At 40.5% G+C, this 14,569-nt stretch overlaps 1 protein-coding gene across 1 annotated transcript in view; it reads right to left on the bottom strand.

The window, feature by feature from the left end:
- Nucleotides 1-8,874, bottom strand: part of reck (reversion-inducing-cysteine-rich protein with kazal motifs) — an 80,155-nt gene extending 71,281 nt beyond the window's left edge. Inside the window, exons 1-2 of the mRNA XM_002938937.5 lie at nucleotides 8,686-8,874; nucleotides 4,499-4,534 (exon numbers count right to left, since the gene is read on the bottom strand). Of these exons, the coding sequence (XP_002938983.2) occupies nucleotides 4,499-4,534; nucleotides 8,686-8,809 (160 nt within the window). The 5' untranslated portion in view covers nucleotides 8,810-8,874. The remainder of the gene's footprint in view (nucleotides 1-4,498; nucleotides 4,535-8,685) is intronic.
- Between the last annotated feature and the right edge of the window lie 5,695 nt (nucleotides 8,875-14,569).

The raw sequence follows: 14,569 nt of genomic DNA, 5'->3' as shown, positions 1-14,569 counted from the left end.
TAATAATAAAGCTGTGCTGTCTACCAATGCATATATAAGTAATAATAGGATAAGCTACTTGACAGCTTTCTGTAGCACATTGTCAGACAGCCAGACTGACTTAGGATTTTTTATAACCTTCTACAACCTTTTTTTTTTAAAAAAAAATCCCATTAAATAAACTGGCTGCAGGCCAGCTATATACAGCACTGAGTTGATTCTGCGTCTGAGTTGGGTGTCTCCAACAACCATGCAATGGTCTACATCTATGAGACCACAATTCCACTACCTGGAATCACTACACTAGGTATTGCACCAAAAGAGCTGCATAGCACAGGAGTGTACAATTTAGTAGTTACACAGGCAACATATACTCTTCACAGATACTGATAATAACCCTATTATGATATTGTCATTAAATTCCTCTAAAGGTGCTTGTAGACACAGCAATCATGTGGTTACTTGTAGCTTATGGATCTTTACACCATGCTACCTTCTGCTAAGATTCATACCACCGGGGGTGGGAATAATATCCCTACTCCAACCATCCCTCACTAAGTGTGGTTAAGTGTCTCCCACATGTCCTCTTTTTAGTTGCTCCTATTGCACATTGTGACATCATAGAGTAAGTCAGAGTTTTTAAATATATATCTATTGATTCTGGCAACTCTTTTAATGTAGTGAATTAATTTGATGCCTTTAGCACGATTACAAATTTCTTCACTTCCTCTGGGAATTGCTCTCCATTTGTATGTACAGATCTAAAATTATAACTGCTACCCTCCACTGTTGCTGCCATTAAGTGTCAGGCTCATTTAACTACCTCTGATATAGTGTCAAAAAGGATATCACAGATCACATCAGTTGCCTAATGCCCCTACATGCTTCTCTACCCTACATCCTTAGGTTTCCACTAACACCCTTCTCTCTCCTACTCCGAAAATTTAGCTTTCTGCCCTCCCTAATTCCTTACCAACTAAACTCTCTATTTTTATTTTTCAATCCTGCCTTGATGCCCCCTCCACCCTTTTTCCAGAACTCTTTCTTGCTTTCCATGACGTCTCATGTCTCTCAGAGGGATGTACGTCTATTTTGGTAGCACATCTCCGCATCTGTTTCCTTATATGCCAACAGCCATTATCCAGACAAACCTGTCATTATAGAACCAGCTAACTTTCCGCAGGCACAATGTGCTTGCAGAATTTAGAAATGAACTGCATACAGCTCACAAGTAGCAAAATATGTAAATTAAAGGACATGGAAAGGCAAAGTCCCTTGGGGGTGCCAAAATGATTTTGGCACCCCCAAGTGACTTTGCCTTTCCTTGTCCTTTAAGTGGTATGGCTTAAACTGTTTTCAAGATGGATAGGAGGATTTCATTTTAGCTACAGCTTCACAGATGCAGACAGATGTTTGTATGTATGTATATAATTAGCGATAAGGATAAAAGGATAAAGGTGGGCATATCGGGAGAAAATCTGTTCGTTTGGCGACCTCTCCAAAATAGTGGATCTTACAGTATATGGCCAACTTAAAGGAACAGTAACACCAAAAAATTAAAGAGGTTTAAAGTAATAAAAATATAACGCACTGTTGCCCTGCACTGGTAAAACTGGTGTGTTTGCTACAGTAACCCTACTATAATTTATATAATAGGCTGCTGTGTAGCCATGGGGGCAGCCATTCAAGCTGGAAAAAAGGAGAAAAGGCACAGGATACATAGCAGATAACAGATAAGTTCTGTAGAATACAATAGTGTTTTATCTGTTAACTGCTATGTGCCTGTGCCTTTTCTCCTTTGAATGGCTGCCTCCATGGCTACATAGCAGCTTATTTATATAAATTATAGTAGACTTTCTGAAGTAAACACACAACTTTTACCAGTGCAGGGCAGCAGCACATTATATTTTAGTTACTTTTATACACTTTCATTTTTTGGTGTTACTGTTCCTTTAATTGAGGCAGTGCAAGTAGAATCTCTGGAGCAGTGTTTGCTGTTTTCCCTGCTTGCCTCTTTTTTTGAGACCTTTAAGCCCTTGTTAGGGCTACATTTATTTGTGTCTGCAAGTTAATCTGTGTCTCCATGCATCCCTTTTGGGTCATACTACTGCTGATTTTTTTTTTCTCCTGTTCTCCTCCCACCCTTTTCCAAAACATCTTTCTTTTAATAAATTGATCCGAAATCTCACAAAGTCCTGCAGTGAATTTTACGCACGTGCAGTACGAGTTTGGTGATGTCATTTGATGCATTTTCGCATAAGCAGAAACATTTTTTTTGCTTCAGCTGCAATTTTGTGCATGTGCGTGATGTCACATCCATAATTGTGCTTGATGTCATTTCATGGGATCAGGGAAACATTTAAACTCAGCAGGCAGAGGCAGTGGTGGATTCACTGACGGAGCAGTCGCTGGTACCACTTCAGTGCTGCTCCTGCTGCAGGAATCCAAAGCTGTCAATCCCCCCCCCCCCCCATTTCTTCAGGAGTTACTCGATTTTGATGGCTCTCCCCCATTCTCCCGTCCCCCAGCAACATTCTCCCAATTATTCCAAAGTTTTACAAAGTCCTGTGGTGAATTTTGGGAACACATGTGCAGTAAGTGTTTGGTGATGGGACTAAGGCATTAGCATAACCATCTTTTACATTGAACCCTTATGGGCCTATTTATTAAATGGTGTAGTAAAATGATTGTTTAATGCACCAAACATCTACTTTTAATTAGCAGGCATTACTGTGTAAAAAAAGGCATATTTATTATGCTGTGTACTGTTTTTTGGCACAAACATTTGCTGTGTAAAACCCAGCAGCCAATTAAAAATATTGTGGAATAAAATGGTGATCCTCCATCCATTTTGGGCACATGAGCGATTACAATTTATCGGCTTCAGTGCATGACATCACTTTGGGGTATCGGGGAAGAATTATGGTAGGCAGCGAATTACCCCGGGTACCAGTTCAGATACCCAGGAATTTTTTGAGGAGCAGAGAAGAATGGGTGGTACATTACTGCCTGAAGAGGAGAACATGTCTCAGCATCTCAACAGTAGAAGAAGTAGTAGTAGTAGAAGTACAGGCCAGCATGCTGGGCGTGGATGCCACATATGATTTAGGGTCTGATGTAAGGGGGGATGATGATGACAGGGACAGACATTTGATGCCAACTTAAGAGTATTCCAACAGCAGCAGTTCGGGGGAAAACCTTCCTGGTTTCCCAGGCCGGTTCATCATCAACATGCCCATAGAGGCAGGAGATCTCCCCTACCACTGATAGGCCGCACAGGAAAAGGGTGCTGCACCACAGTACAGGGACACTGAGAATACAGCCTGGGACCAGCAGGCCCAGTCTAAAGGTCATGGCCTCTGGTGCGTTGATCTTTTTATAGAAAAAAATTCCCCTGTAATCTGTCTATAATGTATTCTAATATACATGTAAAGAGTAATCATGTCCCCTTGCATGTGCCTTTGCTTCAGAAACAAAACAAACCTAAATTTACCGTCTACCCTCATACTGTAGTTTAAATCTTCTATACTCTTTACCAGTTTAGTTGCATGTCTCTGCACTCATTCTAGCTTATTAATATTTATGTTAATCAACAATTGCATTTCAACTTTAATACATACTTCAGCTGTTAGCATTGGTATGTTATATGGAATAGATTGTTTTAACCCACTGTTCTTGGAAAGGATATTATAAGTAACAGTATGATTAATAGGCCATTTACTGTATAATGACCTTAACTTCTTACACATATCTTGTACCAACATAAAACATAAACATTAGGTTGATGCTCAGTAATACGATTACAAAATTATGTAGCATGTTAAAGCCCCCCAAAAAACATACTGTACACAACATTTTCAAGGGCAAAAACAAGAAAGAACAACGCATGTTCCAATAAAATTAGTAAAATAACCACTAAAAAAAAAAAGTAAATTTTTTTGCAAATCAGTGATCTAAATTATAGTTTAAATAGTGTCAATTAAGTTTATTAGACAGAATAATGCTACTCAGCTTGGCTATAAAGCATTTTTAGGGCAACCCCCCACCCACAATACAGTAAGAAAATGGTTTGTATGTGTGTGAATACTGTGAGTGTGCAAAACACACTGATCGACAAAATAATTGTGTGTCTGTTAGTGTAAATGACTGCAAATGTTTATTTTAGTGTAATCTGGAACTGGCAGCCTGGAAAACAGCCAAAAGAGGCTGATGGTATGCCATTTTTATCTTCACTGTAGGAGGGGGTACAGTAAGAGAAGACAACAACAGACACAGTTACACATATCTGCTGTTGTCTCTGGCCCTTGTGGTGATCTTGCTCCAAGGGGCCACTTGTTCCCTGACTCTGCTCATTGCCTAAGGGCTGGGAACAAAAAAGCCACACCTCCCCCAACAGAGATTTCAGCACAGTAAAATCTATGTTCCAAGGCACATAGCCTTTTATCCACAGAACATAGAGTCTACATTATGTGGCACTTAAAAGGTTAAATATTAACAAAGGCAGTATTATAAGGCTTACCTGAGGCCATACTGCTAAATGCTGAGCTTCTGGTTCCTGAAGGGAAGGACAGAAACATTAGGAACTGTTGGTACATCTGTTGACACTGGAAGTTATACATTATTAGCAATATTACTATTCTGACTTTTTCAAAAACATGCATCAGCACTCCCACACATTTGCCCCATGAGTCGAAACAGTTAAATTGCTAGTTCACCATTGCCCCTAATTACTAAACAAGAAAAAAGCTGCATCTGCAACATATCCTACTTGGTTTATTAACAAACAGGAGTATGGGAATGGGCAACAAAACTATAACAAGCAAATGATTCCAGTTCAACACTGCAACCATGTGCGTGCTATAATAATTATCTTTATCCTTCATTTATGTATCGCTGACATTCTGCTTGACTAAACATAGTTTAAATATATTGTATACCCTGTGTGATTAAGCACAATCCAAAGGGTTTTTATGTCAAAATAGTAGGCATATTTACTCTGTAGCTCTTTTTTATCACCACTTCTGTATTGTATACTACAAAAAATATTTGCTAAAAAGTATGATTGTATTATGTGTCATCAGTCTGAAGTCATGATTTCATAAATCATTAGTTTTTTTAAGCAATAGAGAAAGGCAGGCCTGCAGAGGAAGTACAGGGAGGGAAGCAGTTTGCAAGAGAAGGTGCTGTGATATCCCAGATATTACTGCGTGTGGGAAGGGAGTAGGAGACCCCAGAAGTAGAAAAGTGGTAGAAAAGTGCACTGTGTTTAGTGTGCTGAATGAAACTGAGTTCTTGTCAGGGCTCCGAAGAACAAAGCATGCTCTTTTCAGGGCATGGAAAGCCAAAGGGGGTCCTTTTAAGGGCTCTGAAGAAACTGCCACTTAAGTGGGCACACTGTATGCATGCAAGTTATTGAATGTTACAGTGTCCTGCAAATAAACCTGTCAACCTTATCTCTGTGTGTGACTGTGGATCAGAGTAGTATTACAACCCAGTCTGCCCTGACCATGGGTGGAGTGTACCTGATCTAGCATATAGCGGAGACACAGGTCTCCTGTAGTACCAAAAAGAACTAAATCAATGCAGGATTTCCTTTAGTAGCAGAATAGAGCTATATATTGAAAATACGATGTGCTATTCTTTCAAACAATAAATCAGCAGTGAATACATTGTTCATTTTTTGTAAAAGTGTTCATAGAAGAGACTATAACTTTTTATAGCTTTATTCCTACTGTATTAAGATGAATTAAAACAAGCACCACTAGTACCAGAGATATATTAATACAGTTTAAGGCAGTAAACAAAACTTATCTAACCCTTCAGAAATAGAAGTATTGTCAGTGAAGGGACTGCAGTACTGATGAGGGATTTAGGCATAGTTTCCTCCCTGGATCCTGACCACATGAAGCATTGAAACCCTAGAAATGAACGCTTAACTTCCCAAAGCTATCTTCACATGTTGTTACATTTTGCTGTCTCATTGACTGTACTAGCATTTATCATACTTTATTTCTGAAATGCCTAATTGGATCTGTGAGTATTTAACCCTGTAGATTGTTTTGGACAATAAAGTTTTGTTCTGTTGCTACAAAGAACCTTCTGGTATTGTTAAATTTTATTTTAACACACTAGCACAAGTGAGTTGTAGTTCTTCCTCTCCCCTTAATTCCTTCCACATAGTGAAGGCCCATCTATCTCATCAAGTCGGCCAAGGCCTTTCAAGCCAGAATAGGGTTGCATTACTAAAGGAAACCCCACCTGCTGCTCCAGTATTATATACAAAGCCTGCTACACACTAATTCACTTGCAACATTTTGATTACATCCAACACTTAAATAGTTTAAAGATGCTATACATAGTCGTATGCATTTCATTTGGTTTTCAGCCTTGTGTTTTGGTCATGGAACTAATCAGTCATTTTTAATATTCTTATATTTTAAAATAAGGGGTATATTATTCACTATATATAATCCCAGCAACCTTTGCAGTGTAATATGGAGGATTGATAAGAGCTAGGAGCTGCAGTTGGGAATTCTAGATCCACGGAATAAATAACATTACATTTTATGCAGCCCAACTGTATCCAACAATTCCACCAAAATACACATTACCACCAGAAGCCACAAAATAAGCAAGTGAATTGTGCCTAAAAAAAAAAATACCTTCAAGCTATATGTTTTCCCCAGTATCCCACTAGCTGCTTTTCAGCTGCAACACTCTATATCAGGACAGGGAGCTTTTTTTTTTAAATAAAACATGAAAACTCCTAATACACATCTCTGAAAAAAAAAAATTTTGCTAAAGATTTATATCGGGAATATGTAATTCTAAGCAACTTTCCAAGATACATCCATCACCAATTTTAAATAGTTTTAAAGTTATTTGTAATTACTATTAAAAACAGTATTTGTCCGATTGTTTACATACTCTGCACTCTTGGCTCAGACTTCTGAAACAAATTTGCAAGCCAGCTGATTAATAGACCTGGAGAAGAATTAACTCCTGTCAGATTTTTTCAAGACACAGAGAACAAAAAGCATAAACACTGCTTTCAATAGTAATTACACTGGAACATAAGCAGACAAATTATTTATATGTAATGGCCAATAATTGTTTTTCATATTTAAAAGACTGAAATTACTGAAATAAATTACTGGTAAACAGGAAATTGCAGATTATTGGGCACAGCTGCCAACAGATGGGCAGTCTGACTAGAATTGCCACTTCACCCCTTTAATACTGCCCATATATTTAATCCACATCCTGCATGCCTAGGTACCAATTAATTTAGATGCATGCTGCATGGCTGCACATAAATCTGTTCAGTCTGCAGGATATGGATTCAACATGTGATTAGGTATTAGGGCTCTTACACACAGGCATTTTGCCCTGCTTTTCCCTGCATTGAGCTCTCCTGTATTCATTCACAGGGAAGCACAGGACAAAAAGCAATCCATTCTTTCTTACAGGGCTGTACCGACGCAGGTGCATGTAATCGCTGCACACAAGCAACGCCCAAGGTTGTGTTCCCCCTGCATTCGGTGCTTGCATGTGCCTGTGTCAGTACAGCCCCATAAGAATGGATTGTATTTCATCCTGTGCTCCCCTGCAGTGAAACTCCACCACAGGGAAACGCACAGTAAAATGCCTTTGTGTACAAGCCCTTAACTGGGTAAGTTGACAACCCTATGTCCAGCTCTAATTTAGCTGTTCTTAGCCAGGCCTGGATTTGTGGCAAGGGCACAAAGAACTGGGCCTACGGTGGCATAAATTTAGAGGCAGTATGCCGCCCAACCACAGGTAAAATTTGCTCACATATGAAACACTGGGGACGGGAAGTGCAAAAAACTTCAGTGCGTCCTGTCCCCAGTGCTACGTATGTGAGCGAAAAGGATGCGTGTATGGAGGGGCTAATTCTCAACCTGCATTTTTCTACAGACTGAAAATCAGCCCATGTAGCATTAGCCTTAAGTGCTGTATGTACCACTAGCTTTTTCTGCTGGTATGTATTGCCCAGGGAAGAAAAGACTGATCTGCTTGTCAGGGTGAGCAAGTGTAGATTTCAGAGTGGAAACTCTAAACTATGTATTTTCACTCCTCATCCTTCTTCATGTGTGTGATGATGAGCCAGTACCATGCCTGTCAGTGTGCACACAAGACAGGGCAGACAGGAGCAAAACAACCTTTTGTCCACTGGTGTAGATGTGCCAGTGGAGAAACACTGCTGTGTTCGATTATCCTTAGCACCAACACAGACACATGCAGACAAACTCTCTCAGCCTCTGACACTGATACAATAACACACACACAACAAAGCAAGCAAATAAATTCTCCCTCACACAAAGGCCAAACCATTTTCAAACACACTCATTTTTTACACAGCATCATGTGATCAGGCTATCTCTTAAGCTACAAAGTAACAAGTATAACCCTGCAGCTGGCTGCCAGAGACTCTGCACTGTTATCAGGGGATGGATGGAGACTGAGCAGTTGCTGTAATCTCAAACTTAATTATGGGAACCTAAGGGCTGTTGGTCTTGCTGTGGTTGAGAGGAAAACTCAGTAGCAATTCACCCTCCCCCACATGGAAATCTATGCCAGTAACTACAGTAGTATGACGTGTACCCAGTAGTTACAAAGTAAAATTACATGCAAACACTCCTATTCTGAGTGTGAAAGTGCTGCCCCTTCCCAGCCCTCTCTTACCAGCTGCCTCCAGGATAAAGAAGACAATAAGAAACAACCAGATTCCCAGCAATCCCAAACAAGAGGCACTGGCAGACATGACCCGCTTAGCAGCATGCATCACATCCCCACTTCTTCTCCTCATTGCCTGGATCCCAAATCTTGCTTCCTGCCTTCTTTCCTTCTCCTCCTCTTCCCTTCTCTCCTCCTCTCAGACTGGATATCTCCCTCCAACCCACCCAGTTCTAACATACTCCCCCTTCATTCCTGCATCCTGTACTGAGTTTAACTTCAGTGATACTTGATATCTAACCTTAACAACCGTTATACTTTTGTGATAGTTAAGCCTGCGTTTTTCATGGCTGATGCTACATAGTTCAGTTATCTAACTTTTTAGTTAGTTTTTCCACATTGCCTTTCTACGATTTAAGCTTTTTTTGTTCTCTGTTCTGTGTTTGTACGGGGATTATTGCTCTTTTAACTCCTCTCTGTAATTTGTCCTTTCATTGTGCATCTTATTTTGTCCAAATTAACTATGTATCCTTTTAAAATGTGAATTATAAGCAGTGGGGTTCGTTCTCCAGTAGGGGATTAACACACAGACACAATTTTATAATTTACTTTTGCAAGATAAAAATATTACAGTGTAAAATGTAGGTCACGGTGACTATTCACAGAGACTTTCTCGTCGTAGGGTACTTTCTCCATCGACGCAACTAATTGCATGGTATTGCACTGCACTAATTAATCGCTGCATGTTTTTTTGCCCCCAAGGTATTAAATTATTGGATGTAGTGACATATTGAGCAGCAATGGGGAGAGCATATAGCCTTGCTCGGTCACCTTGTCTATATTGAATGGTTGGGTGTAGTGATGGGCAAATCTTTCCGGTTTCACTTTGCGAAAATTTGCTAAAGGCGAAAATATGCAATATGCATTGAAGTCAATGGGTGTTTTGTTTTTTTTTTGCGTGACTTTTTCCAATACACGCAATACATTAAAGGCTATTGGCTCTTTTTGCAGTTAAACCTGGAGAAAATGTTCACCCATTACTAATTGAATAAAGCATTTGCCTTGTATAAATTCATTTTCTTCTAAATACAAATTAAAATATATTTGAGGCATTAGGCATATAATTTGTTTAGAATCAAAATAGAATACTTTGAGACCTATACAATCTCTGACCAGAGAATATAGACATCCACAGTGAGGGCAAGGGGGGTCAGTTCCCTACTTCCGGAGTTTTTTCCTTAAGCAGGGCAACAAAATGGCCACAGTATGGAGCACAGCAACTGCTGATTTAATGTCTCCTGTTAACACTGCAGGATCTCTGCCAGCCAGCTGCAGCCTGATAACTTCTGACTTTGTTCTTTTCATCCACAGCCTGGTCCCATGATTTTTTGTTGTATGTGTATGCGCGCCTGTGTATTTGTCTCTGCTTCAGTGTGGGGGAGAAGGGATTTGCTTGTGTAACCTTATGGAAGGAAGGTCAAACAAAATTCCTTCCTTCTACAGCTACTTTTCAAGTAGAATGTTTTACCCTCTTATAAACTAAGACCTCTCAGGAGTGTTGGAGGAAAGGGTGATACAGTTGAACTTTAGCTCTCTGAACTATGCCAGTAACAAAACTAGAACAAATTGGGTGCCATAAATATGTTTATTGAACATCCAAAAAGAGTTGTTTATTGTGTACAATAATGAGGCAATACAAATATGACAGCAGATTAAATCCAACTTTTGTTCCTGAAAAGATCATGTAAACATTTTCAAATTAGTGGATTAGCATTATGCAGACAACAGTTTCCATAACTTTGCAACAAGATGCTAATATAAGGAGAACTGAAACATTAAAGGAACAGCAACACCAAAATCAAAAAGTGTTTGCCTCATTAAAGTTTATATAAACAAAGCTGCTGTTTAGCCATAGGGGGTGTTAGGGCTCTGGCACACGGGGAGATTAGTTGCCCGCAACAAATCTCCCTGTTCGCGGGCGACTAATCTCTCTGAATTGCCATCCCAGTTGCCTTGCGAGGCATTTTTGGCGATTTGCCAAAATCGCCTGCGCAGCGTGTGCAATCCCACCGGCAACTTACATTTTCACCGGTGGGATGGTAGTTCAGGGAGATTAGTCACCCGTGACAAGGGAGATTTGTCGCGGGTGACTAATCTCCCGGTGTGCCAGAGCCCTTAGTCAAACTGAAATAAATGGCACAGGTACATAGCACATAACAGATAAGCTCTGTAAAACTTGTTTTATCTGTCTGTCCCTTTTCCCTGTTTCATACAGCTTGAATAGTTCCCCACATGGCTACACAGCAGTGTATTACTATAAACCAGGCATCCCCAACATTTTATACCTGTGAGCCACATTCAAATGGAATAAGTGTTGGGGAGAAACACAAGCATAAAAAAAGGTTCCTGGGGGTGCAAATAAGAGCTAGAATTTGCTATTTGGTAGCCCCTATGTGGACTGGTAGCCTATAGATGGCTCTGTTTGGCTTTACACTGGGTGTAATGCAACCAAAACTTGCCTCCAAGCCAGAAATTTAAAAATAAGCACCTACTTTGAGGGCCACTGGGAGCAACATCCAAGTTGTTGTAGAGCAACGTGTTGCTCACGAACCACTGGGTAGGGATCACTGCTATAAACTATAAACTTTAGCAGTATTTCTAAAGCAATAACGCATAGTAAGATTTGTCACCTGTTGTTACAGCTGTACTACCGCAGATGACAAATCTCCTTAAGTTGACTTGCCATAGCATTGCATTAGGATCACCACAAGTAAAAAATATTATATCTGGTTTAATAGCTGGAAATGCCTCCCTTTGCCGATGATTAAGCCAAATCACCACAAGTAATATGTTATGCTATGGCAAGTCATGTTTTGGAGGTTTGTCGCCCATGTTAGCACAATTTTTGCGCAGCAGGTCCAGATTGGGATTCAATATAGGCCCTGGCTTTTCATGCACACAGAGGCCCAAACAGCCTCCCCATAGGCCCAATAAATAGAGACTGTCTATGGCATATTAAAGCACTCCTCTGCAGCACCAGATTTCAAATCTGGGCGCTCCTAGGCCGCCCCCCCACGTGCATGTGCAAACAAACCTCTCCCTCCGCCGCCCCATGCAGATGCAATCGTGCATGCGCGGGCATTTAAACTCCCATACGGAGCAGTGGGGAGAAAATGTTTTATGTTCAGCATAATCTATAGGACCCACATATTTCCCCACAGGTCTAAGTGAGTTTGAGCTGACCAAAAAGCTCTCAAAAACAGGTCATGGACAGGTGGCGGACCATAATCGACACCAGTCCAGCCCCGTTCTGACCCCTTTCAAGACCAGGTTGGTCTTGGGTTGGGAACACATCTAACTTCCCAGGATTTGTGGTGCTGCCAATTCCACCCATATCCATTACAAATAATAGTACAGATGACAGAAATGCCACATTACACACCACTAGTTTTCAGTGAACAGGGAAACAAATTCTACAGATTTCACTCCCTTTAAAGGAGAAGGAAAGGCTAAGTCACTTGGGGGTGCCAAAATGTTAGGCACCCCCAAGTGACTTTAATTGTTTACCTTGTACCCCGGGCTGGTGCCCCTGTTAGGAGAAAACTGCACCAGCGCGGGGTACCTGTAGCAAGCGCTTCCTTCTTCCTGCTTTGTTCTGCCGGCGAAATCCCTGGGCAGGCGCATGCGCATTAGAGTGAAAAGCTGACTTTGTTGTTTAAGTTCGGCTTTTCACTCTAATGCGCAAGTGCGTCAACGCAGAAGAAGGAAGCGCTCGCAGCTACCCCGGGCTGGTGCTGTTCTCTCTTAACAGGGGCACCAGCCCAGGGTACAAGGTTAGCGATTAAAGTCACTTGGGGGTGCCTAACATTTTGGCATTTTTTAGGCAACTTTTACTGTGCACAATACATTGGAGTCTATGGGTGTTTATTTGCTGCCAATGGCAAAATGTGGAATTTTGCCACAAATCCATACCTATGAAAAAAACTGTAATCATCACTAACCAGGAATATATATACATATAATCAGTCCTGCAGAGGATGTGCAAGTGAGACTTCCTGATCCACAGAAAGCAGAATACATTATATGCATTATACATACTGCCAGAGAGCTCCTATATCAGCATATATACACTGTACAAAAAAAATAGCTAAAAGGTTTCATTTGCATCCATAAGACTGTTAATAAACCTAAAAGTGACATATTGGATAAATGGAAAAAGCCCTAATTTTGTAGGCAATTATATATGATGCTGGTTTCACTTTGAGCTAAACATTAATCCTATCTGTAAAAATGGTCCCTTTATTGGAGCTCCCTATAGATCCTATCAGTTGTCTATCCCTGGTGGGCGTGTCCTAACAGTCCCTACCAGAAGGGCAGTAGGAATTTCTCAATAAATCAATCCAAAACACAATTTTTTTAAGCACCTCCTTCTATATTTAGAAGAGTATAATTTACTGCTACATTCTTAATTTTTATATGATATGTCTGTAGGGGCCCATAGGGTTAAGCTCCCTATGGCTTTAATAATAAAAAAACACAAATACAAGAGTATTGTAGAAATGATACCTATAAAAATACATTGCAAGCTTTCGGAGCTCTTAAACTGGCCATACACGCACTGATAATATCGTACAAAACCTTGTTTGGGGAAGAGCACTTCTAACAATCATTTTCCTCAGACTGGGAGGTTGTCTATAAGACAGAAGGGGTAGTTCAGGGAATATCTCCTTTAGTCTGGTATCTGTATGGAGCATGGGCTGCAGGTCCCTGGCTATTTTTCTTATAATGTTCAGCTGTGGGTTGTAGGTGACTACAATAGGTACCCTGTTGATTTCTATTTTTTGTTTGTAATCCAAGAGTGTGTCTCTTTGAGTTGCTCTGTGGATCATCAATAACCTGCGGATGGTAGCCCTGATTAACAAAAGTTTTCCGTAAGGAATGGAGATGTTTATTTCTTTCATCAGGGTTTGAGCAAATCCGGTTGTACCTAAGAGCCTGGCTAAAAACAATTGATTTTTTTAATGTGATGTGGATAGAAACTGTCCCACCTAAGATATGCTGGATGGCCTGTTGGTTTTTGTTATAGGGATGTTTGTATGATTCCATTTTTGATGTAGATAGTGGTATCCAGGAAATTGATGAGTGAAGAGGAATGGTTAAGGGTAAGGTTAATCGTGGGATGAAATTGGTTAAATCTTTGGTGGAATGTCAATAGTTCCTTTTCTGATGCTGTCCATATTATAAGTGTCATCTATATACCGTAAATAGGTCAATGGTCTGGTGTTGCAGGAAGCCAGGAAATTTGCATACTGAGGTGCCATTTTGCTTCCCATCAGTTGGAGTTATATGGCATCTCCCAATGAGAAGTAGTTGTGTGTTAGTATAAATCTGCTTAGTTGTAGAGTTGGCATTGTGGGCATTTGAGATTTTTCAAGGAAATACTGGCAGGCTGCAAAACCATCTTCATGTGGGATGTTGGTATAAAGAGACTCCACAAACATTGTAGCTAGGATGGTGCCCTCTATGGCTTTACAAACCTACCTCTTCACATCTTTTCTGTTATTGGGCAAAGCCCTCTGTACTCAGGTTACAGTTCTAAAACTATCCCTTTATAGGTTTAATCAGGTTGTACACGCTCCCTGCAGACTGATATAGTGTCTAGCAGGAGGGTGTGACTTCCTCTTTGGCTGCCTGTCTGCTACCTAAGCACAGCTCCCTCTGAGCCCGGGTGCAGCAACAGGCCCCAGTAAAGCCATATTATCCCAGAGACCATCATAACATCTGGAGAAGTCTGGGACAGGGCCCCGTGAACGAGGTTTAAGTAAGCATAGCAGTTTTGTAATAGCACTCTGTAGGAGAAGTGAGATAGTTAGTACCTAGCAAGCAAGGGCAG

The sequence above is a fragment of the Xenopus tropicalis genome, chromosome 6 (assembly GCF_000004195.4).
Source record: "Xenopus tropicalis strain Nigerian chromosome 6, UCB_Xtro_10.0, whole genome shotgun sequence".
Taxonomy (NCBI): Eukaryota; Metazoa; Chordata; class Amphibia; order Anura; family Pipidae; genus Xenopus; species Xenopus tropicalis.
The sequence above is the reverse complement of the archived record's forward strand: the minus strand, read 5'-3'. Positions and strand labels throughout refer to the sequence as shown.